Source organism: Lagopus leucura, unplaced genomic scaffold, assembly GCF_019238085.1.
Source record: "Lagopus leucura isolate 7727_CA_CO unplaced genomic scaffold, USGS_WTPT01 Super-Scaffold_100016, whole genome shotgun sequence".
In the NCBI taxonomy this organism is placed as follows: Eukaryota; Metazoa; Chordata; class Aves; order Galliformes; family Phasianidae; genus Lagopus; species Lagopus leucura.
This window is the reverse complement of record NW_024962270.1, coordinates 11,249,472-11,275,139: the sequence shown is the minus strand read 5'-3', so window position 1 is coordinate 11,275,139 and position 25,668 is coordinate 11,249,472. Positions and strand designations below refer to the sequence as shown.

Sequence of the window (25,668 nt, the reverse complement as noted above, 5' to 3'; positions counted from 1 at the left end):
CCAGGGAGGTCATGAAGTCTCTTTCTCTGGAGATGTTCAAGACCTGCCTGGATGCTGACCTGTGCGACCTGCTGTAGGGAACCTGCTTTGGCAGGGGGGTTGGACTCGATCTCTGGAGGTCCCTTCCAAACCCTACGATTCTGTGAAATGAATTTCCCTAAGCAGTAAAGAAACGGAATGCTGCTAACTGGCCTGTAAATTAGGGCATTCTAGGTGCATTAACATTGGGTCAATACACAACTGTGACCATTCACAAAGGATGGTATTTCAGATCCCGAGTAAAGTGACCAACAGCACAAACAGCTTTGTGATTTTGTGATTCTGGTGACTCCTGGAATTGTAGTTGGCTGAGAGCACTGGCACCTTGATAGCTTTTTCCAAATCATACAAATGAAGGTCACACAGAACATACTTTTATCGAGTAGGCACATTTTTCCAGGTAAGAAAGTTCATTAAAATAAACTCCAAAATCCAGCTCGCCATACATACCGCGATGAAACAGCTGATCAGCCCGCCTCTTTTATGCACTTTCAGCAAATCTTCAAACAGCTTCATCTGCTCTGAAATAGTCTCACTGTATTTTCCCTGTACCAAATCAATAGATTCTGCCACTGCTCCAGTAAAATCCACTATTGCATCTGCAGCACTACCTCCATCCAGGGCTTCATAAGATCCAGCCAACCTTGAGGTAACATAGAACATTTAAATTCATTTTATTCTGTGCTTTTAGAAGTGCTCTACTTTGGATGGATTTAGATAATGTATTTGTGGCTCACCAGGGAAAACAAAACTAAGCAAAACCGCAAATTGCAGATAAACCCTTGCTAAGAAAGGAGTGGAAAGGTCTTTAAGGCTTTGGACCGCTAAAGTAAAGTGCATTGAAATTTTCAACCTCTTAGGTTCTCTACTGAGAGCAAGCCTAAAATCCTTGAAAGTATGATAAAGCTGAGAGAGAAAATAAGCAGATAGAAGGGACAGCGCTGAGGTCTAAAAGGACAATGAACTGGCTCATACTTTGCATAAGCTTTCTCCAATAATGCGCTCCAGAATTCATTTTCCACATTGGAATGGCAGTAGATCAATGTCCCATCAATTGTTGGCAGCAGATCATCAATAACCACCTCTGTCCATATTCCAAAGCACCAGAAACGGAAACGGAAAATTCCAGCATATTTCTCTGGTGTTTTAGGGTCCCATTCTTGTTCTTGAAAGTCTGGAATCACCTAAGAAACAACGTGAGGGAAAGTTCACTAAATACGTTAAGATTTATTCAGAGAGCTGAGTGCCCTGACACATGCACTGTGCTGGTATTCAGTTTCATCAGCAGCTGACCTCAAATAGATGAAGCAGTGAAAAAGATGGTTAATTTTGTGCAAAGATAGCCTATCTTAAAGACACCATTAGAAAAGTAATATTTGAATGGATCTGCAGAGAACGACCATTGCTTTGCTGCATCTTTTCTTCGGTGTTCAATTTAACCAGGCGGTTGGGAGGTCTCATAACTGAAAAAAATGAACTTCTAATGAAAGGGAGGATTTGAATGCACCAACATTCACCATTCATCCAAGTCATATTAGCCCCTTCATGCAGCAAGTACACTGGTCACCTACCTGCTGCCAGAGCGCCTTCCTCAGTGCCAAACAGGAGCACGCAGCCACAAACCAGCAGTTCCCCAAGCTGCCTTGGTGCAAGTCGTGAGAGCTGATTCCATTCACAAACAGATAAGGGTCTTGACAGAGATCCTAACAATACAAATCAGAGATCACTGGTGATGATCACAGCTATCCCTCTCCACACGTGTTCTACACATTCACATGTGCTGTTCTCCCTGTCAAAACACCAAGTTTCTGTAACAGGAAACTCAAAAGCATCCTGACACACAGTACATTTACAAGTCAGGGTATATGGGATTATTATACTTTTAATGCTTATCTAAAGGTCAGAATTCAGCCAGTTGCTTTTGGGCTTTTTTTTTGGCCAGAGTTCCTATTTCTTCTCTCAGTTGCAGTGATCTTTGAGGACTAGCATGCATTTAGTATTCATTAGAGTTATTTGACATTAGGGCAAGCTGATGAGCAGCTGAAAATAAGTGAAAGGAGAAGGAGGAAGCATTACAGAGAAAGGTTCTGACAAAAAAAAAAAAAAAAAAAATCAAAGAAAGTAGCTGGAAATGATGCTGCTGACACCAGGAAAGCTTATGTTCTGTCATTGCTAGTCCCTTGGCTGCCATCCTGGAAACCCTCCTCTGCAGGCAGCATGAGCTGCTGCAGTGACGCCTCCACCCAGCACTGAAAAACATAGAAAATACATCTTTGAAATGTACCCTACAGCCTCTGGGTCTCCTTTCTCTCGTTGATTTGGCTCTTATTTGAACCACTTTGCCTCCTCTCCTATTGCTTTCCTGTCTCCATTTCTATTTACGTGCAGATTCTCACCAAAGCATAGTTGACTCCTGCTGTAATGTCTCCCCGCTCCTCCATAGCTTTCCCTTTCCTGTGTCTTTCTCAAGGGGAGCAATGATGGCCTCCAGACCAAGGCACCAGAAGGAACACTTCTAAGTATCATCAAACAGGAAAGCTACAAGGGTGCGTTTTCCAGTAATTCTGTCTTGATTACTCTTGGTAGAAGGGGTTCTTCTAAACTGATACACATAAGGCCTCACAGTTTCAGATTAGGCCAAGTAAAACTTCAAAAACCAGCTAATCTTAACATCCCATAATTGACACAGAGCCAGCTCTAAGATTGCTCATGATGCTCTCCATCTGAATCACTGTTTTTCCTGACCACTTAAGAAGATGGAAGAGCAGTAAGAATTTCTGTTCTTTCGCAGTATAAGAATAACCCTAAATTTCAACACTGTTGGAAGGAAATTATCTCATACTTCGGCATTAGAAATGCAGAAAAAAATAACTCATCTCACCTCAATATTGTAGAAGACTCCACAATTACTGCAGTCTCTCCAGTTTGTTACTAGCAGTAGAATGAAGAGCTGTACTCCTTACCTGTTGAGGTCTTATAGTCCTTTGATAATTACAGACATTACATCCCAAAATATAAGGCATGTCAAAACTTCTCAGCTTTCCCTTTGTTAGGACTGTGACAAAACAATGGCATCTGAATGTATTTTTTGAGAACAAAAGGAATATCACTGCTGAGCTGAAAGCCTGAAGAGGTTTTCCTGAAGAGGTTTAGCAGATGGCAGCCTGTGGTGGCTCACTGTACACAGTGCATGGAGCTGATGCTGTTTTCTCTAAGAATATGTGTCTGTGTTTTTGGGGGTTTTTTTTCTGCATGAGGCATTTCTTATTAAATAACAGTTGGTAAAAATTTTAAATGCCTCTTGGGAAACAATTGACTGATCATTACATGGCATTGTTGTCTGCCAGTAGGTCTTATATGTAGTTTCAGTCAGAGACAGCTTCAAAGCTTATTAACAAATCTTGCTAAAAAATTTGAGTAACAAAATCGTGAGTGTGATGAAATCTGATCATGTACAGAAAGGACAGGTTTGTTCACCTGCCTTGATGCTGATATGGAATGGTAATTTCAGCTGACTTATAGAAACAGTTTCCTGCTGCAGAGGTTGGTATCAGTTGACAGTTGGCCTTCACTTCATGGTGGGAGTAAAAATTTCAAATTCATCATGGGTAGAGTCAAGTTTTATATCCAGTTCATATTTATGTCTTGTAATGATGATTTCTAGTTTGTTTTTCCTTTCAAAATGTTATTTTATTATAATAAACAAGGGATAAATTGATCCCTCCATGATTAAAGTTGCTCAAACTTTGCTTTCAATATAGGAAGCCAAAGTTTTCATCAGTTTTGCAACAAATTAAGCACTACCATGTATTACAAATACCTTATTTGGTTTTCTTTGCCAAAAATAACCACATTAAACTATCTCTTTTCCTAATGGAAATACGCCTCATATCTTACATAGTCCTCAGATTAAAAACAGAGAGCAGTAAGCATTGAACGCCAGACATATGGGTGAGATTAGCATGTGCAGACCACTGCAGACCAAAGCAAACACGGAACAGCAGAACTCAGAGGCAGCACCTCACCATTTCCAGCACACTCCTTACATTCTACAGGATCCTGCTTGGTAAAGACATGATTCTGAAACCGCATAGAAGACCTGGACATCTGAGACTAACACGTGAAAGAAAATGACATTTGCTTCAGCTTCTCCTGGCATTAGTCACATATGTTACACTAGCTTCTGTGATAGCTGTCACGGTGTGACTTAGGTGAGATGCACAGTAACAGTCAGCTGCCAGCTGAATGCTACCACCGTTTATGCAACATTGCACATTCTAAAGAGTACTTTTGAGACAGAATTAGCTCTCTAAGCCACAATTCCCTCAACAAAGTAAGAAACATGGTACTTAACTATATTGCTCTCCACTCTTTGTGAGGATCTTAGAGCACTTTTAGTTGCTCCAAGCAACCAGACTTTCATCTATATACAAAAAAAAAAAAAATTATGCATATCAATTCCAGTTTTTGTTGCACCATATGGGCTCCAACTATCCAACATCTAGCACTGTGCAGCTTATATCACTGGTGAAACGTGGCAACCAAGCCCAGATATAGAACACCAAACAAGGCCTTGCAGTACACGTAGCTCCTGCTTACTAAAAATGGGGTGCCATTTTTTCTATCTTTTTCACCTCAGTTTCACATATTTGGGCTGTATTCATACTGATCCATCCTCTGATCTTTTCCTATGAATTTGCTGCCTAGGTCATTCCTTCCCCCTAACTTAGCCATGAAGTTACTTAACATCAAAGCATTGTACTTGCTTGCGTTAATGAAGTGATGCTGAATTTCATTCTGTTTTTTCACACTATTTTACCAAGACATCAAGATAAGTTTACGTTCCAAATCCTGTTGACAGGATTGTGAATCTAGACCAGTCTGTGTCCTATAGCAGTCCAGTGCCTGGACTGCTACTCAAACAGTAATGAGCATACTGAGCAGTACCAGAACAAGTGAAATCTATGCAGAACCGACATCAGCTTGGGAATGATAAATTGAGGTCTGGAATTTCACTAAAACACAAATGTTTGGATTGCAGTACAAGCATGAAAGATGACAACTTTGCTATAATATATCTTTACGAAATTTCAAAACAGTGTCAGCTGCAGGAGACAATGGACTTCCACTTCACCGGATCTATGGAATGGTTTGAAGTGCAGGAGAAAACTGAATAACTTCATGCATTAAATTCATTTCACTGTGGCTACTTAGAATTTTCAGGAATCCAGATAAAGGAAAAAGTTACCCTTGGCTCTGATGAAGCATCTGTTGGCATAAGTCCATGAACTAAATGAGCCATACTGATTATAAACATGGAGAAGGACATTCAGAGGGTTAATTAATTCACTGTGTATCTTCACAGACAATAACTGAAACTGCACTGTAAAGCGTTACAAAGTCTCCTACAGATGAGAAAAGGGAAAGATCATTTTTTAATGGATTAGGGACTGTGAATTGTCTCTGACAAAAAAAAAAATTGGTGAAAGGGAAGAAGGAAAAAGCAGTTACAGTGTTTGCAGATAAGATTTTCAAAGGATTCTGTAGCATTTAGAGCTGACTTTTTTCAGAACCGTTTAAAAAACTGCTCCTAGCATAATAAAAAGAATCCAACATTATTTATACAGAGACAGGATCTTTCCTCGATGCTAACACTCTGATCTGCTTGAGCCTGGTAGACCATTGCCTTCATTTTTTTTTAAAAGCAGTTTGATTTATGTCAGAAACGATAATCTTTCCCATTTTTTTCTCCTGTCCTCCTATCATACCAAACCAGCTCTTGCAAAGAGTGAGTTTTGTGTAGGAAAGTAAGGGAAAAGAAGTGTGAAGGGCAATTCTTCCAGAATATGGAGGCACAAATTCATCTCATCTACTGCTAACTATGAACCAGCCACACCTAAATGAGGGTAGCACAGAGAACACTTATTTTGAAGCTACGTATCTTTAGAGGTAGAAGAGATTGTCTATCTAATAATAAATCCCAGATGTGCTGGGATGTTTATAGAAATGCCTTGCCAAGACAATAGCAGTTAGCCCTAGAAAGAAAAATAATTGAGTTCAACTGTCCTATGTATTTCAACATACACAAAAAGCCTTGTTTTGTCTGAGAAGACTGTTTATGGAATGAAAAAAGAGAATTCTAGAGTTAGAGTCATGCACTGTGGTACAGCTCTACCCTCTTAGAGGACAGCTCTCAGAGACACTTCCTTCAAAAGGAAACAGATCAGGTATGACTTCAACTGAAATAACCCTTACAGAGTCTGGAAGTAGCTGTTACAGTCTGTCCCATTACAGCTTGTAAATCTACAAAATGCAGATTTAGTCCTTCAGTTTCTGTCTGTACAGACTGAGCTCACACTGCATAACTCTTCTGTCAACTTCATGCTCATCCTCCAGCAACATCCGTTCCTGAAAGCAAGATAATGCCAATACAGCTTAAAAAGAGAAATCCACCAATACACAGGCAAGGGAAACTATACCAGTTTGCTCCAGCCACATGTAAAATATGTTATTTTGGGATTGGGAAATAGTTCTTCTCAACACTCCCTCCTCTTCAATAAATCTTGTTATAAAACTAAATGCATTACAAACATTTTTATAGCATTCTTCTTCTCCACGTTCAATTTAGTTGTGACTAATACTCAGTAAAGGCCACAAGTTTCAGCCTTGCCCAGCCTACAGGACACATGTATTTAGGGAAGATTGGAATCAGTGTTTGTGAAGAGAAAAAAAAACAAATACTGGGCAACATGGTGTGTATTTTGGCTGCCACTAGATTTCACCTGACCCTTGGAACACTGGAGCAGCTCTCATCCAGAACACTAACAGTTGCTGGAACGGGTACAACTGATCTGCCCTAGGACTGACCTTCTCCTGAACCTCAGCAACAAAGTGTTTACTGAAGGTCTGAGAGCTCTCTGCTCTTTCATTGCAGAAGTAACTCAACATGTGATGAAGGACTGTCTGGCCCCTATGCATTCTCCTACAAGTATATTACAGTATCTCTTGCTGCACCATCTTACTTTGCGATGCTTTAGACCACCATGATACAGCACTGCAGCACTTACTACTCAGCTTTTAGAGTAAAGCCACTTTTGTTTGAGGATAATGTTTTTCCCTCACTGAACTTACAAGACAACAGCCTTACTCCCTGCCTTTTTCCCTTAGAACCTTCCTTCTCTACGTTCAGTATTACATCCTGTATTACTTTTCGCTCATGAACAGTAATTGGAGAATCCATTCTTCAGATCAGATTCACCTCAGGAAACAGTCACATCCTCTCAGCCAGGTGTAACAAAAGTAGGAACTCTTTCAAAGAAAAATTACAGTCATTGCCTTCTCAGCTCTCACAGTGTGGAGGCTGGAGAGAGATCTCTCTATTGACAATATAAAAAAGAGTAAATGGGTCAGAAAAGACACATTCCTTTTAACCCTGTTGCTACAGAAGATACTGACCCACTGTCTTGATGAGAATTTCATTGAATAACTGCAGTAATACATACTAAAAAGCAGTCCCAGCTAACTATCAGAAAAGCATCCAAAGAAGTATCATAGGTCAAAACCTAGAATACAACCATTTTATTGGTTATTTCCCCTGCCATTAATATATATAAATATAAAAATAAAACTGGTGATCTTGGATTAAAGTCCTCCAAAGATTATTGTTGGTATAGTCAACATGGACACTGAGCAGGCATTCGTTACTAAGATCACTTTGGATCGATGAATGTTGCCATCTGTTCTGAAATACCTACCTTACTTCCTCCATGTTTCACTCATCAATAACTACATTTTCTGTGGAACTTCAGACTATGCCATTCCACAGCTACTGCTAGTTTGACAATCCAGGGAAAAGAATGTAGTTAAAAAGTGCCACGTTAATATACTAAAATTTTATATATTTCAATTTCTGGAGAAACATTATTTTCTGTTAGAAAATAAATCATTTTCCAGCCACTAAGCCAATATTTTCTTGTAATATGCTCTCTCTACTGTTGAGACAGTGATGCTCTAAGAGAAGAGGTGTTGTCTTAAGGTAGTAGAACTTACTTGAGGCTGGAGGATGTTCAACACTTAATGTTGTAAACACAGACCTCAAAGGAGCTTTGTATGACAGGCTACCCACCAGCAGCTATAAGGACATTAGAAGTCTCAGCATTTAATCAGTCATGAGTTCAAATCTTTATTAATGACTGGAATGTGCATGACAGCATGGGGATACACAGCTACAAGGAAGAACTCCAGACAAATCAGACTCATTGCACATGAGCTGTGCAGTCAGTCTGCACGTGTACCATAGCTGTTTGGTTGTACTGTTTAGCAAGTTGTAACCACTCCAAACTGGCTGCCAGTAGTCAAGGGATCTCAGAAGAATTGAGCTTCTTTTTCCACTGAAAAGGAAAGCAATGGATGGTATTTTCAATTTTGAGAATCAGGTGGCATAAATCAGCCTAACTTTTCCTGCAAAGGGCAACCTACCAAACACTGGGAATGTCTCTGCATTAAATATACAAGTAAAAAAGGGAAGACCAAGTTCAGAGGCAGTCAGTTTAGAATAACTGTCTGATATCCCTTTCAGGCAAGCGGTGTGGCTGAGGTCAGACCTGGGCTGTAAGTCTAGTCTTGGTTCATCAGTCTAAAAGGCCACCCATCGTTTCGCTGTCCGTTCTTAGTGCTTCCTCAAAACATGTTTTTCAGTCAAGTTCGTCAACTAGTTTCCTAATAGTGGAAATAAAAACAGTGAGAAAAGAAAGTTGGAAAACTTCAACAATTTTTTATGACACTGAAATATTCAGCACTGGACCAGTGCAGAAACAAGAATTCCCAATTCTGTACGCCTGACCGCTCGTCTCTGGCAGCAGCTGTTTTCTTTGCCTGATAATAAGCACCATTAACAAGCTCAGTGGCCAGGACCTTACTGGGCTTGTCCAGTCTGACCTTATACTGTGCCTCAAGGGATTAGTAATGGATGCAGACTGAAGTCTTGATCACTGTTTTTATAAGGAAGAGAATATGCTATTTACAAAACAGCCTTGGATTTCAGTAGATTCCAGCAAAACCACTGTCTTACGCTATTACATGGTGAACAGGCATTGCGTAGCGAGAACAGTCAGGCAACATAAGGAATGTTGTCTGAAATGAACATTCAGATAAAGATGGAAGTGTTACTTTATACTTGAAAGAGATATTTCTTCTTTATCCAATGGCAATACACAGACATTAATGGTTAACAAGCTCAAATCTAAACCACATCAAAAAGCAGAAATCTCTTAAGCAACGAGCTCCTCCTCTCCTTATTCCCCTCCCAGCAGGGCTTGACATCAGCCTAGATGCCAGCATCTACCGATTGTGACAGTTACCTCTGACACTTTATGAAAATAATAATCCTTCATCCTCCTCTCCCAGTCTTGATGTTCCTAATCTCTCACCTTTGCCAGACAGCACCCTGAAGTGTTCTTCCCCACTTTGCTCTAAGTTTTTTAATGCCTGGGATAACAGTGCATGAAGCACCCATTGCAACCCCTAGATACAGAGTTACTATAGGTGCCACGCCATTCTGTACTGCATGTTTGATTTGCGTCATGAAAATAACATAAAGTTGTATATGGAAACCTGCTCATAAGACACAAGCTTCTTCAAATATTAAGCAACTTTCAAATTTTAGATTTGGAAATTAATATTTTTTTTAAATAGCAGTTATACTCTTACTAGAAAAGTCACACTCTTCTGAGCTTACGCTCAGAGCCAGAGGAGTCTCTCAGTTTTGATAGGACACGTACAGAGATGTGCCTGATTCTGTGCAGAGAACCACACTTAGTGCCATCAGGACATCTGAACTTTATCAGACCACTCATCTTCAGGAAAGAAGAGTCTTCCCACCAGGTCATTGACCTTTCTGGTAGGCTCACTCCTTTCATGGCCAGAACAGGCATTGCTGCAGCCAGGAGGGCAGCACCAGCTCTTGGTGCTGTACAAGCACAAGCAAATATCAGGGCAGCCAAGTGTTTCCAGGCAAGCATAAATATCAGCACCCATTAGGGTGGTAAGAAACATCACCACTGTTACTGATTCGCAGTCAAAGGGTGTAACACAAAGAAGTTGCTAAGAAATAAAACAAATAGACTAGTGGAGAGAGAGAACCCAAAATATGTGACTCCTGCTGGTCTGACAATCTGTGCAACAAACTGTCATTTCATTTTAAAGAACCTCAGTTCTTGACAAAGAGTTCAGATTCTAAGCTATAAAAAATGCTGCCTCAAAAATGAGGCTGCAGTATTCATTTTACTTCTCAATGCTAAAAGTATTTTTATGACACAGGTAGACTGACTAATGTTTATCATCCTTATAAACTCACAGAAACTGCAGAAAGGATCAGATTTACACATCCTAAAAGAAACAGCAGCTTACACTCCTAAAACATCTTTTAAAATCTTATCGTGTTCATTTAACAGGAAAGTTATCAGCACATGAGATAAGTCTCTTGAGCTCTGAAATTTATGAAGCTGCAAGAATGCCAACAATGATTTTTAAAGTAAGATATCTAAGCAAAGACACGTTTGCCTCACCTGCCATCTGATCAGTTATGTGCTTTGCCTTCTATGCAGGCTATTTTTATTCTACCTACTTCTTGTTGCTCTTAGAGTACTGAAATGAATGCATTTTGAATAAGTCCCTTTCCCTCCAATTCTGTCAGAATTTTGGAAAGTTTCTGGAAATTTTAAGAACAATATCAAGAGCTATAAGGTAAAATTCTTCAGAGTAATCGTGTGACCAATTTGCCACCTCTGCAGCTGATGATGCCAAACGATTGCCAGTATTACCTTGATATCCATAAATTCACTTTAATTCACTCTTTAGTCAGGTAGCCTCCTTTTTCATTCACCCACCTTCATTACGTTCTCACGCTTGCTTTTCTTCCCCATCTTCTGTTATCAACTCAACACGTTTCACAAGTAATCAGTAAGAAATTTACTTCTATATCCCACAAACCTATTTATAAAGCTTGTTCTGGTACCTCCCTTTCTTGTGGGCATCCCAATGACTAATAAAGGACAAGCCTTTCCCCAGGGTAACTTGCTCCCATTCAACTTCTTGGTGTGATTAGTTTCCCTAAGACACTTACCCAAAGTGGATTGAAACTTCTCAATAGGAAAGCACTGCTGGGAGAAGAGGGGAACAGATACCCACTTGGAGACAACATCACTGTAATTGTACTTCCTCTGTGGGAAGAAAGGCCGAAGGAACAAATACCTTGATGGCAAAAGACATTAGTCTGTCTTGTAGACCACAGCATCCTCTAAATAAAACCAAAATAACTTGGCTGCTCAGTTTTTAGGCTAGAGATACACCATCTTACTTCTGTGCTCAGTCTGGGAGCATTCTATGCACTTCGATGCCAAACACAATTGATTCCAACTTCACCATCACCATCAAGGTGTTTCCTATCATGAACCAAGACTTTCTGGTTTCCATACTAAAAAAAAAAAAAAAAAAAAAAAAAAAGACTGGAGCAGATTCAGTCAGACATGAATGAATGCAGGCCATCAGCTCACTAGGAGCAGTCAATCAAGGTTTTTTGTTTGCTTGTTTTTTAGAGTGTTTTCTCATTGATAATCTTATCTTATCCCTGTTGAACTACAACCAGTTTTATCTTTGTTTAAAATATTTACATCTTTAAGAGACCTTTTGCTTGGAAAAACATAGCAAGAAACTTTTTTTTTTCCTAATCTATATCATGCTGTTTCCTCATTCACTGTACTTATCAATCTTATTTATTTCCCCAACTTGATAAAGATGTACTGATTTGAATTCACTACTTCATTTCAGTCAAATTCCTTCAGTGAACACTAACATTACATCAATCTGACACCAAACTAACACAAAGAATGTTATTCAACTGTCAAAAGTAGAGAACTGCAATACAGCAGACAGGAGACCTGGAATCATTTTATCACAGAATTCATTGCTAATAGACCTGTATCTTCACCAGACTTCCAATCCCTATTAAAATGTTTTCAAGCCACTTTAAATAGTCCATTAAGGTGGAAGGTTCTCCATGAATATTTAGGAAGTTGTAGAACTCTGAGCTTTTCATCACCTGAGAAGACAGAAACCTCCCAACGTCCTCTATTGTGGGAAGCAGTCTGCTTACCACCTAAGAAGAGCTGTTTGAGAGGTGTCGATAACTCAAACATGAACTAAAGTAGACATCAAATCCATCTTGACTTACACACTGTTCCACCTCCACATGCTGGAGAACATCCCAGAACTGCTCCTCTTCTGTCAGGCTGAGTTTCGTTATGACACGCCAGGAAAAACATCTCACACCAAACCCCAGCAGGGATGCTGAAATCATTCTGGCACATTTGTGTCTCCAGTAATCTCACTGCTCGTGCTCGACACACAGACCACTTCCAAGAGAAAGTCATGAGTCACCTTTTAACTCTAGTCTCACACTATCAATCAGTGAATTTATTCAATCATGGTCCAATAGTCAAAGTTAGTGGAAAACCTATAGAAACATAACTCTCAAAAGGCAAAGTTAGGGGAAAGCCTGTTTTAAATGAAATTTGACTATTATTTTTTTCTTGCCTTACAGTTTAAATATTTGCAGTGCAGCCATTATTTTCACTAGAGGATAATCACTTTTAACTTTTCTTTTTGCAGGTTTTGGAACATCTGCAGAAGCGACTTGACATGGCGTCCCTATCTTTTCCAAGAACACCATCCCCTCTTTGCATCTGAAGTTTTTATTCAAATGCAGAGATGCAGACCAAGTTGTCAGCTGTAAATCCCAGCCCTTTAGCTAAGTCAGGCACATCCAACCTGCTGCCTGCACGTGGTTTGGCACAGCTGACAGTGCAGCCCGCTCTCCTCTCCTTGACCACAGAATGCTTGAGGCTGGAAGGCACATTTGATGGTCACCTTGTCCAACACCTCTGATCAAGTAGGGCTACCTAAGCAAGTACCTAAAGCAGGCCAGGACCATTCCCAGATAGGTATCTTTTGAACACCTCAGATGATGGAGATTTCATGTCCTGATGGCACATCAGTAGGTGACAGTGGCTCCTAACCACCTGCAACAGTGACCAAAGTTTGGATCCTGACTCCTACACTACAGAGTGTTTCAGTTAACTGTATTTGAAGCTGAAATGTGCAAAAGACAAAATTCACTCAGAAGCTGGAAGATAACATTTGATCTTACAGATACAGTCTGTTTTCCTGAGAAGGAACACTTCCTTCCTGCAAACTCAAAAAGAAGACAATTCGGAATGTTTTAGCTCTTGTGATTAAACTAGAAACAGTGCCATGTATCAGCAGGAGAACACTTCTAAAAGGTTCCCTCAGTTGTGAATCATTTTTTTGAAGCTTCCTTTTAGCCATAAAAACACACAGCTTCATACGTATTTTTTAAATAGAGTTAATCTCGAAGGAAACAGATTTAAATTGTGGGATAGGAGCATAAAATTCAAACTACTGTGCAAATCTAGAATATAATAGCTTAAAAAACACTCAGATGCCAAGACATTACTTGTCCTAAAGATCCTATTAAATGTGGAAATAACATGGGGTGGGGAGGATGACACAAAACCCCTAACATACAAAGCCTTCCTTTAAATTCCCTCTTAAAGAAGCTCCACTTCAGGATGTGGATGCTTTTCACTCTTGGAGAAAGGTGTTGACAGAACAGTACCTTAATTTTCTTTGGAACTGGCATGTTTAGGCTGTAATTTTTCCTTCACAGAAGCCAGACATTTAATGCTTGGGGAAGACTAAATCAATGAACTAACAATTACTGTAAGAAGACTTATCCTATCTGAGGATTTGATCCTCAGGCTTTTTGTTTTACAGGCTCAAAATAAATTTTACCATGCCACTCTTTCCATCATCACATTGCCTCAGGACAAACAGAAGCTGACTTTCTGAGAGGCCAATTTTCATTTAACGACAATTGAACCAACTAAACAAAACCTGACACTTGAAAAAAAAAACAAAACATTCAAGACCTTGGAATCAAAGTGGTTATGTTCTGGAGGTGACACCAAGGTCATCCTGCATTTTTGCTTTAGAGAAAAACACAGCAACAATGTAAGAAAGCCTCCATCCAGTCTGAAGGAGGGAAACATAAACTGGAAAAATTGCCAAGGGAGAAGATAACAAAACATAGGCATCTGGAGATCCGTCTGCTTGGCAAGTATGCATGTCATTTACAAATGTTTGCTCATAATTATATCCCTGGAAGACTTGGGTGAATAATACCACTGAGAAAGACACTGCTTGTAGAACGCTGCCTCTTCATCATATGGAAATAAGTGCAATACACATTGAAGATTGAATATATCTAAGGACATTGTCACAAAAAAAGAGAAGGAGTACTGCCCTAGTATTTGTAAGAAGAGGAGTAAGGATGGAGCTGTGTATTAGGACACCCACTGAACATACAGCTGTACAACAAGGTTTCCAGAGGAGCGAGGGCAGGAATGCAGGCGGAGAGTTGCTGCGTTCCTACTTCCAGTAAGGACATGGCCAGTACAAAAAGGCACAAATAAGAACAAGGAATTTTATGGAGCTACACAAGACTGAGCCATCCAGTTTATGTCACCCAGGGTCCACCCAGTCAGCAGACTGCAATGGAGAGGTCAGACATGGGGAATTGCTGACGGCTGAAGGCTTTCCTAATTCCAGGCTTGTCTCTTCTCATGGGTAAGCATCATCTTATTTTCCAGGAAAAATAAAGTTACAGAAATAATATAATAAGAGTGAGCAACAGCTCCATTCTGGGAACACTTCAGCAATTCCAGAGAAGAACGCATGACAGTTTTACCAGATGAAAACATTAAAGACAGACTATTCCATGAGGAATGGCTTACCCAGGCAGAACGAGATGGAAACATGACAAAGAACATTATCATAATGCCTCCCATACTCAGAGAACAGGCAAGATGACAGACAGCCTTGTACACAGCAAAACTTCTCAGGCCTTTGCAAGGGGTCAGGGTTTTGCTCCCACAAACACGTTTGGCAAGCTGCATCTTGTTCTGATGCACTGCATCATGTCACTGATGGGAAGGAGAGTAAATTAAACTAAATTCATGGATTCCTACTCTTTGGACAAAGATGTTTTCTAAAATAATATCTTGAGAAGAATAAAATTCTGTTTCAGTTCCTACAGCACTTCTCAAACATTCATTTCTCACCAACCCCAGTTCTGGAGCACAAGGTCCTCCCACGTAGAGTTTTCACATTGCTTAACCTCCAGAAGCACAACAGAGGTTGTGAGGTCCTCAGAGCTATGCACACTGTCAGAACCAGGCATCTGGCTGATGCAGAACACTTAGAAGAAACGCGGGAACCCTGAACAAAGCAGAGCTCCTGTTCTTATTTCTGATGAACTTTCTCAAACACAGAAATAGACTCTGTCTGAATGAAAAACTGTAATATTTTCAACATTTCTTATTTAGAGCATGGCTGAGCCATAACACATTGAACTCCCCAACAACATCTCCCAGTGGCAGCACGCAGGATGAATTTCAGCCTTAATTTGAACCTCAGATTCTGGTCTAGGAAAATGGGACTTGGACAAGGGTCATGCAGCTGGATGTACTCTTCTAAGACTTGAACCCTAGCTGCTGCCAGCAATAACTCCGGAAGGGATTAAGGTGGTTAAGAGATCCCTGCTTGTTTGTTTGGCTCTGTGAGAAGAGTCCTCAGGGCACCACACACAGCTCTGCTCACTTCCTCACTACAGGAACAAAACAATTGCAAAAGAAATCACATAAGAACACATCTGCAATAGTCCTTTGCATTTGAGCACTGCTTTGCCCCTTAACTTTTCTGTGTTTCTTGGATCCACCACCTAGAAAAGCAGATGGTTACACTGTCCATCAGGAATACTACTGTTTCCTCATCACCCTTAGCAGATGCAAATGCTGACTCACCTCAGCTTATACTGACTCACCTTGTACATGTTTCTTTTAAACAACTCCCCCCTGCCAAAAAGAAAAAAGCTAACTAGCTAATAACTGTCAATACTCTGAGTCTATGCCTGCATTAAAGATGCAGAATGTCACATCTTTGTCCTAGGACAACAATGCAACTCCAAAGCACAGCTTCATCTCTCCTCCCGTTGCACCATTCTGCTTCCCAAGTCCCTGTGAAGTATCCATGTACATACATCCATGTCAGCCAGTTCTGGGGATGTGCAACTGTGATGTACTTGAAGTTATTAAATATTAGGACCAGACTGAAAACTTCTTAGTGACTCTGGCACCCACCGTCCCTCATGTTTGACGTTTGCATTAGGAATTGGGCTGGTGTTACCTCCAGCAGAGATGCTATTGCAAGCAAACAAGCTGATGAGTGATTTGAGGGGTTTATATTGCTGAAATAGGACTTTCACCTTTAACATTCTCTCTCCAACAAAACATAAAACATATCAAATATTCACTGTTTACAGGATTCTTGCAGAGTCCAATGCATTTCAAACTTCCAGAGACAAGTCTGCTAGTTCTTATTCTGAAGTTCTGGTGACAGAGGTTACTTTAGAAGAATAGCAGGACAAACCTTCAGACAACATTAACATATTTTCTAATCCAAACCTCTGATACTAAACTGCAATTAAAGCAGCTGCTGAGAATAAGACAGGCCTTGTGGCAAAGCAATCACAGACACTGTGAGAGCATCACTGTCCTGTAAATATGAACTAGTGCACTGCCCACCTATGGCCCTTTGACCCAGGATAGCCTCCCATCCAGGCTACTTCCCTGCACCGTGATCAGCTTCTTACGCCCTCAGGTGGGGAGAGGGGCAGACACTCTGAAAGGACTCTTTTCTGCTCAGGGAATAAAAGCCCTTAACTTCTCTCTCCAGGAAAGTTGACTCCATGAAAGACTGGTTAACAAGAGCATACAAATATAGTGTGAATCTTAAACACAAGAGACTCAATTATATGCTCTCTGGTATTATTTGTAACCTCCCCCTTCCCCCAGGCTGCATTCAGACGTTGTGAACTGTCAGCCTTTATTTACATGGCTAATGTGAGATATGTCTTCTTAAATGCTGTTTTGAAGTGGCTGAGCTCGTAAATATCTCATCTCAGCTCCATGTGTGAATTCCTTGTGGACCCAGCAGCAGAATGAGATGGGGAGAGACTCACAGAGGCCTGAATCTGACTTGGAAGACAGAAATTCTCTTTTGTCGTTGTTTGCATTATTCTATAACCAAACATGAATACATGAAACGTGACAGTGTAAAGAGAAGAGGGAAACACCTTGCAAACTGTCAAATCAGTACAGCTCTAAACTTAAACTTGTCCTGATACTCAACCTCATTTTAAAGACACTGAAGATGTAAAGTAGGAATTTGTTACTCTACTGGCAAGCACACAATACATGCCTGGACAAGATACAGAAGTAACGCTGCTTCCATAACACAAAAGATACCTTCTAGTGGCTCTGAGCTTGGCTATCTTCTTCACCGTGCTGCTAAAGAGCATCAACAACTTTGCACCTTATAAATTCTGAGTGACACCAGAGAAGACAAATTGGGCACCAAGAATGTCTGCATCCAAAGCTGGATGCCTGGAGGATTAGAAACCTTTTATCCTAGCTGACTGCCAAATACCCACAGGAACTTCTAATTTGAACCTCACTGTCCATGGAATAGAATTTCTTTTTCTTTCAGCAATTTTAAATCCTAAAAATATTTTCAAGTTGCTGAGGGAATCCTTCCCCATAGGAGCTCCACGATGGGCTACCCAGCCCTTACTTCAAAGTATTCTCTGAGAACACAAACTGTATAACATTTCGTTATATGCAGCTACAGACCTAAACTGCAAAGACACATTTCTGTCCCAAACTGATCTCAGAGTCTGACCCGATTCCTTCCTCAGCCTCCAGAAGGAGGCAAAACCTCTTCTGCTTATTTCTTCCTCTTCTGGCCAGCTGAAAACACACACACACAACCTTCCAAGTTATGAAACACAAGAACACATGTCCCCTCAAAATCTACTTTCGCCAATCCCAGATAGAGAGAGGGCAACAGACTGTATAAAACAGCTGCACGTAGCTCACCATCTCCCTCTGCCAAGGTGCTAAAGGGTATTACTCATTTGAGTCCTTCCTTCAGTTCTTAACTCACTTTGGCTGTCATCTGCCCGATTTCTCAGTCAGCAGGACACAGCACATAGACACAGCAGCAACAAGCATCTTCCATGATCCACTGAGATGATGCAAGTCACGGGCATCCAGAGTATGAGCACCTTCCAGTCAGGAGATGCACTCATTTGGTCTTTTCTCTTTGTCCTCCCCAGGGAAACATCCCTTCCCTCCAAAATCAAAGCAAATCACCATTAGCTAGAAACAAACATACACATACTCTAGTACCTTCACCGTGTCAGACATATTTACTGCGCAAGGCAACTATACTGATGAAGTCCTAAAAATAGTTCCTGAAGCACAGAGACTTGATGAAAAAGGCTGAGGAAGCCCAGCATGACCCTTTTCAGAATGGTTAGATCATTAGCAATGAACCACAAACAGCAGATAAAAGATAATTTGCCTGAACAGCTTGATTCCTTTATTTCTGCAAAGAATTTAAGCAAAAAAGAAGGAAGATGAGCAAAGAGGAACAATATAAAGCAACCTAAAGCAACCAAGGAAGGAACATATTGAAGGCATCTTCCCTTGAAAGCTTTCCCTTCCCCCTTTTCTTTTCAGAACATGTTCAGTGAAAAGAAAACCTCAAGACCTTAGGAGAAAATAATAGTGGGAGGGGAAAAAAAAAAAAGGAAAAAAAAAAAAAAAAAGAGGAGTTTTCAGGGAATTTCTTGGCTGGACACCATCACAGCACGCCATTCCAAGTACCATGGGAGATCCACAGAGAGAGTCCCCTTTATAGCTGGAAAATGTTTCCTTACTTCCAAGAAAATCTTCAAGAAACATTTCATTTTAATTAGTGCATTTGGAGAAAAGCTGCAGCACTGAATATTTGCCCACCAACAAAAACTACCAACCCCTACTCTTTTCCAAAAAGTGCTTGCTCCTCAAATAGACCAACTACTTAGAACAGCTAGGACTACTGGTAATTTTTAAATGATTACAGGATCATATTAGGGTAGCAGTAATAATGACAGTGTTCTTTTGTTACGATGCTCCATACAAGAAGTTATGACCCAGGTTGCAAGAATGAGAATTCCATTTCCAATGGCTTCCATTTACTTCTTTATTCTCTGTACATAATTTATTTATTTAGCTTATTATAGCTGTTAGCATCAACACTGTAAGAGGATAGAACAGTGAATTGTAAGTTAATAACTCACTTCTCTCTTCACATGCTTGAATCAGTCTGTATTCTACAATCGTACAAGCCTTGAGGCATTTTTTATAAATAAGTTATTTAAAAATACGCTAAAATAATAAAATAACCATCAGTTTATTTCTCATTATTTATTTCTATGCTTTCTAACCATGCCAGTAAGCTGCCCATGTACGATCACTGTGAGAACCTGATTTTCCAAGTCATCACCTCATTGCAGTACCCTGTAGAGCCTTCTCTGTCCAGGCTTGCTATGAACATTCAATTGCCTTGAAAAACATTTCTGAAGTGCAACTAGAGTGAAGATCAGCAATAACTGGTTAAATGTTCTTTCCTTTAATTAAATGTTGTTCAGCTTTTAAAGCATGGAAAATACTAGTCTCAATACACTGAAGCCATGCTGGGATGCTGCTAAGTGCTTTCTAAGGTCTTGAATTTCAGTGGGTTCACACGTGCCTCTTTCACACACCATATCACAGCTGAACACCTCTAGCTCAGCACTCCAGGGCAAGACCAAGCAGCACCAACCTCATTCAGACACTGCCTAACACTTCCACTGATAGCGTATAAATGATCTACAACCAATTTCACCACAGACATCAAAAAAGCCAATGCTGGATCCAGCCGATTTACGGCCATACAGTAAGGACAAGACTCGTTCTGACCTTGATTTGAAGGGGCTCTCCCTCCACTTTTTGACACTTTCTCCTATAGGAGTCCAAATCCAGTGGGGCCTTTGGAAATCCTTCTGTTACAGTCTGTGGGTTGCCAGGAGGCAAGAACAGGGACTGCCGACGTAAGTATTGAAGACCGCTAACTCCACTAAATCTCTCCCTCGCTAAATAAGTAAAGCTGCAGAGGCAGATTTTTAGTCTCTCCAATAAGAAAACAAGGCTCTGAAGCCAAGTGCCAGCTCTACTTGTATCATTTAAGCAATACACAGCATAATACAGCCCTGCCTACAACAGAATCTCAGATGTATGGCACTGCATTGTTAAGATCAATAACGTTCACCCATCATTGCACCCCTTTCCCCCCAGTTCAAAATAAAATCTAACAACCTGAAGATGATTTGCTTTAATTGCAGCTGCATCACTGTTTGCAGGGCATGCTGACAATCCCTGCCTAGAATGTGCAGTTGCTGGGGCAACGCATGTGAAGAGCGTGCCTTTGTGTTGCCACGTGCATCTTCATCTTTGGGAGCTGCGCCAACAGCCAACACCAGAGCCCCCACAGCTGGGGGATTTAACACCTTCCTCCCCAGGAGCAGCCTTCAGCACAGGGGCCCCAGCGGGCAGCCCATGCCTAGCACTGCTTCTCTGCTCGCTGACAGCTGCACAAGGACAGACGGCCAAGGTCGGCGCAGCCACGTACCAAGGACACTGTGGCACCTCACCACATGAAACGTTCCGCAGAGCTAGGTTTCATTTGCAGGTAGGCAGCTCATTGTGCACATAGCTAACGAAGGAACAGAGCGTTGAGCACCACCAAAAAGTAATATTCTTCTGAAGATTTCCTGTCTAGCTGTTGTCTCCCCACCTGCCCCCTCCAAGCTAACAGAAGGTTGCAGCACATCTAGAGGACTGCATTGTCTTCCTTCCATCCCCATAATTCTAACCTAGAATCACAGAACCATTAAAGTTGAAAAACACCACTAAGATAATCTAGTGCAACCTTCAACTCATCACCACCACATCACTAACAACATCCCTCAGTGCCACATCAACCCTCTCCTTGAACACCTCCAGGATGATGACCCCACACCTCCCTGGGCAGCCCATGCCAGTGCAGCATCACACTGAGCAGTTTTTCCCCAATATCCAACCTTGCTCTGGTGCAACTTAAAGCCATTTTCTCTTGCTCAAAATAAGATCCACGTGCACACAAACATTCCTACCAACCTCTCCCATTATCTCACAGGGCAGACTTTTTTCCAGATTTCACCTCCCAGTTCCTATCATATTTCTTTGAGATGAATGCTTTAAAGGTACATCTAAACGTGGGCTTTGCCTACAAGCTTTTATATCTTTTCTAGGAAAGCCTTCCATCCACAAGGCTTACACACTACTATAAAAAAAAAAAAACCCTTCAGTTTATATATGCACACATTTATCAAAGAAACATAATAATAACATGCTAACGTTATGAAAAACTAGGAACAAGAAAATTTTTTCTGGAGGTCAAGAATTCAAGCTGAATCTGCCATTAATGGCAAATGAAAGTACTGTAACAATTATGAATGCAATAACAAGGCAGCCATTCACATGTAAACTCAGCTAATTACAGCATACATAAATGCCAGTTAAAATGTTAAATACTGTAATCCAGGAAGTTTCGTACTCCTTTAGGAGCCCCAAGCATCACCAGTGGTGGAGTACAGTGTCTGAAAGTCACCACAGAAAGTTACAGTTGGGATCTCAATCTCCCTTGAGCAGTGTATGGAACACAGCATCCACAATGTTATGATCTGTGGCTGTGAGAGAAGCAAAAGGAATAAGAAGCCAGGCAAGCTTTATCTGATATTAATGCAAGGCCAAGTCTTTTACAGCTTTTTTTTTTTTTTTTCCCCACTCTTTTTCTACAGACGTGTCCCAGGGAAGAACAAGAAGTGAGCAAGCTGCAAGACACTGTTGCACTGCTCACATAACCTAACATCCTAACAACCACCTCTGTATTCCAATGAGAGTCCACATGTCTGAAGTAAATAAAGGGATTCCTGAGCTTCCTCAAAGGTCAGAGGCTCACAACCACACATTTCTCCACCTCTCAGATACAGGCATGTTCCATAGGGGTCTGTATTTCATGTACAAACGCAACGTCACAGCACACAAGGCATCTCAATTCGTGTTTGTCTCCACTTCAAGAGTCAAAAACCACCAGCAACAGAGAAACATGGGAATAGGCAGGGAAACAGAAAATGAAAAGGCTTCTTGTGGTTCCAGATGTTGCAGCAAGCTTTGCAGAACACATCAGGGTTTCACAAAAGAGCATTAATCAGACCCTGCAAAGCTTGAGGGGGAGGTGGAGGAGAGGCAAGAACTGCTGCTCTCATCAAGCAAGAGCACTGGCCTTGTCCTTAGCCAGTAATAAAAAAATAAATAAGGTTCAAAAGAGAAGAAAGCACATTCAGACTGTCAGAGCTGATCCTTTTATCAAGAGAGCTGTGGGTGTGGTAAGGAAATGCAACAAGTCAGGAAAGTGTCACTATTCGCAGTGAACGCTACAATCTAATTTGTCACACGGAAGGCAGCAATGTAACTGCGCTCTACTGCTAGGAGTTCACATCGCTCTGAGGTGCCAATTTATAGCATTCCCCTTTATCTCCACTGTTCCTCCAGCCCTGGATTGCTCCAGGCACCATCCTGGCAGATAGCTCAGGCTGAGAAGCTGCCACTGCTCCATGCTCTGAAGCTGTTCCTGCAGTGCATGTGGGACAACCACTCGACCAGATGCAGATACAGCATGCCTGGATGCTTTCCTTCGCAGCACCTCTCCTACTACAGCGTCCCAAAAAATCAAGCAAGTTCCTGGTCTTATTCATGGTCTAACTGGAAAACAGATTGAGAATGAAGCTGCAGCTTACAGAAGAAAAGAGGAATCAAAAGAAAGCCACACATTATCCTTGAGGGACATTTAACCCAGGTGTATCCAGTGCTGGGTAGTACCACCCAAATATTTCATGACACTTATTTTGCAATACTTACGAGGTCTGAGATGCTATTAAACCTTCTGGAGGACTGCTTACTGTGATCCCAACTCCTGCCACTGAGAACATAAATGGGACAAAACATGAATATATGTAAACCTCACACAGGCAGGCATGCCCTGGTGTGCAAAATTTTCCAAGACAAATATAGAGGTGGGGGAGTTTCCAGGGCTCAAACCGTCACTTGCAAATGCAAAGATTTATATATATTTTTTTAGGTTCTTAGGCAACTGATCATCTTCCAGCAGTAAGCAGCAAACAAAAGCTGGTGCCACCTCCAAGAAACACGAGCAAATGAAAGGGAGAGCTCCCAAATTCTCTAGCACCTCACCCACTCATGCTCACCTGGAAAAGTTACCAACCTGCTCCTCCCATTCTGCCCAGTTTGAAAACTGTTGGGTTTGTTCCCTTTCTGTATCACTCAAGAACACAGCACCTAATTTCCCAAGCTTTTTAACTTCTACTGTAACAACTGCCCCTGAAAGCATAAGTGAGAAGAAAGGCAGTGTTTCTAGGAACAGGGCATACAGGGGGCCAGGAATAAGCGACTCCCCACTTGCAGGCAGATATCTGACCTTTGGCACCAGGAGAGCTGGGGAATGCTGGTGGTTCAATAGACACAGCAGCAGTCCCTCCTGCAGTCTGGGACACCAGTGGGGCTTCTTAGGAAGCAGCTCAACAGTAACCTCAGCAAATGGCTTTGTGTCCTGCCTTACTGAAAGAGAACTAGCTCTGTCTTTCCAGAACACGGGGGTACAACCATAGCCCTTTTATAAGGAAAACATGCAGATGAAAACAGAACCAGGGCTTATAAAGCAGAAGATCAAGCAGGGAATCTGGGAAAGCACAGGGTAAGACTCTCATTCTGTTGGATGAGACTATTACTTTTCTGTCTGAATACCTTAAGAACATGTCACTTATCTCTGAAGCAAGCTTATCTGCTTTTTCTCCATACAGATGTCTGTCCTGCCCAGAGGATCTAGCTGTTCAACTCAGACAAACATGTCCTTGGGATTTAATACCTTTGTAAGGTCAATTCTATCAGTTGCAAAATTGAGGCAAACCCCCGCTAAAAATAAGACAGACAAAATATTTTTGAAGCAGAGTGACTGCAGTTCCTGGGTATTTTCACTAGAGCCACTCGCTAAGAGCCAACTCTGAGCCAGACCACCACACAGAGGCAGCATTCACCCTCATAAGGGGTTAACCAGCACAGGAGGGCACTGATGTCCCAGGGCCAGCAGAGATGAAGGGGGAGAGAGGCTGCTCCTACACCTTGGCAGAGCACAGCTGCCCCCAGCCAAGGAAACAGGACCCAGTATTGCATGTAAGTAGTGTTCATTGCTGATCTTGCCATAAGAAAATTTCTTCTAGGAAAGTCAGACCGTCTGAGAAAGAATGCATGGTAATTACATGGTGCCTTCTGTGCTCTCCACTTTCTTAATAGAAGGGTGCCACAGAAGTAACATTACCCTGGCTTTGTTCCTTTTCCGAAGAAGACTTGTACAAAACAACTAATTAATGTCAGACTGTTAATGAGCTATTGCTGTGAGTGACTAGAATAAGCAAACAGAACATACTTAACATTGCAGGTGCAAACCCAAGGACAAAAAACACAGTGGAGGAAGCCCTTCTGCCTGCTCTTCTCTCTCTCTCTCTCTCTCTCTCTCTCTCTCTCTCTCTCTCCCTCTCCCTTATGCTCCTTTCCTCAATAGGGCAGAATAAAACTTTTTTTGAACATAAAGACACACTTCCTATGTATTTACTTTGTCTGGCCAACACCAGCCTTTCATGGACTGAACAAAGTGTGGACACTTTTCTGAGCTGAAACTAGAATACTAGCTTTTAGTTGAGAAAAGCTTTCAGTTCCCAGATCCCAAACGTACTTCTTGTGACACTGGCATCAGTGAAAGCAATTGCAGAGGCACCGTATGCACTGGGCAGCACAGCACAGTTGCTCACACAGCTTCATAGGAAGGGTTTCTAAACTGAGGGACCCATTGCTCATGTCAGTACACAAAAACCAGCATCTGGGCACGCCATCCACTGCCAAATACATGACGGGAAGAGAGAAAACAGAGTTTCATCATTTAGGAAAGCAACTCCTGTTCTGCTCACTAAAAGTTCTGTATTGAACCTGCTGTGAGAAATCAACACCATTGAGGAAAACAAACAATTTTATGTTATCCTGGCAAATATAGCCAGGCTTTGTCAGCCTCATCTGTCATCCCCTGTCACACAGAACAAGGAACAGTACCAGATATGTAGAAAAGCAGACCATGCTGTCATCGTCATTTTCCAAGAAAAGCCATGCAAGTTTATGCTTCCAGAAGACAAATCCTAATCCCAACAGTAAGGATGAGTAAAGTTAAGGAAAAATTCATCATACTTCAGGGTAAAAATGCTTTGTGCATCCAGCTACAAGATTCCAGTGTGCTCTTCATTACTCTTGAAAGAGTGTGAGAACAGATTACACTCTCTTACAGAAAGCTACATGGTCAAAGTCGAAAATTATTTTATGTTCCTTGAATTATTTGTTTACAGCCATGAACTGCTTTATAAAAACAAGATACGTGAAGCATGAGGCTTCAGAGCAAACCAACTACCAT

The 25,668-nt window shown here is 41.3% G+C and overlaps 1 protein-coding gene across 6 annotated transcripts in view; it reads right to left on the bottom strand.

Annotated features, from left to right (window-relative positions):
- Positions 1 to 25,668, bottom strand: part of CAPN6 (calpain 6) — a 55,682-nt gene that overhangs the window by 19,931 nt on the left and 10,083 nt on the right. For 4 of the 6 annotated variants that reach the window (XM_042876811.1, XM_042876808.1, XM_042876810.1 and 1 more), the window contains exons 4-6: positions 1,611 to 1,742; positions 1,015 to 1,223; positions 490 to 682 (exon numbers count right to left, since the gene is read on the bottom strand). In XM_042876811.1, coding sequence (XP_042732745.1) covers positions 490 to 682; positions 1,015 to 1,223; positions 1,611 to 1,742 — 534 coding nt within the window. Of the gene's footprint in view, positions 1 to 489; positions 683 to 1,014; positions 1,224 to 1,610; positions 1,743 to 23,057; positions 23,119 to 25,668 lie in introns of all 6 variants that reach the window. The other 2 variants (XM_042876812.1, XM_042876813.1) reach the window with 2 other exon arrangements.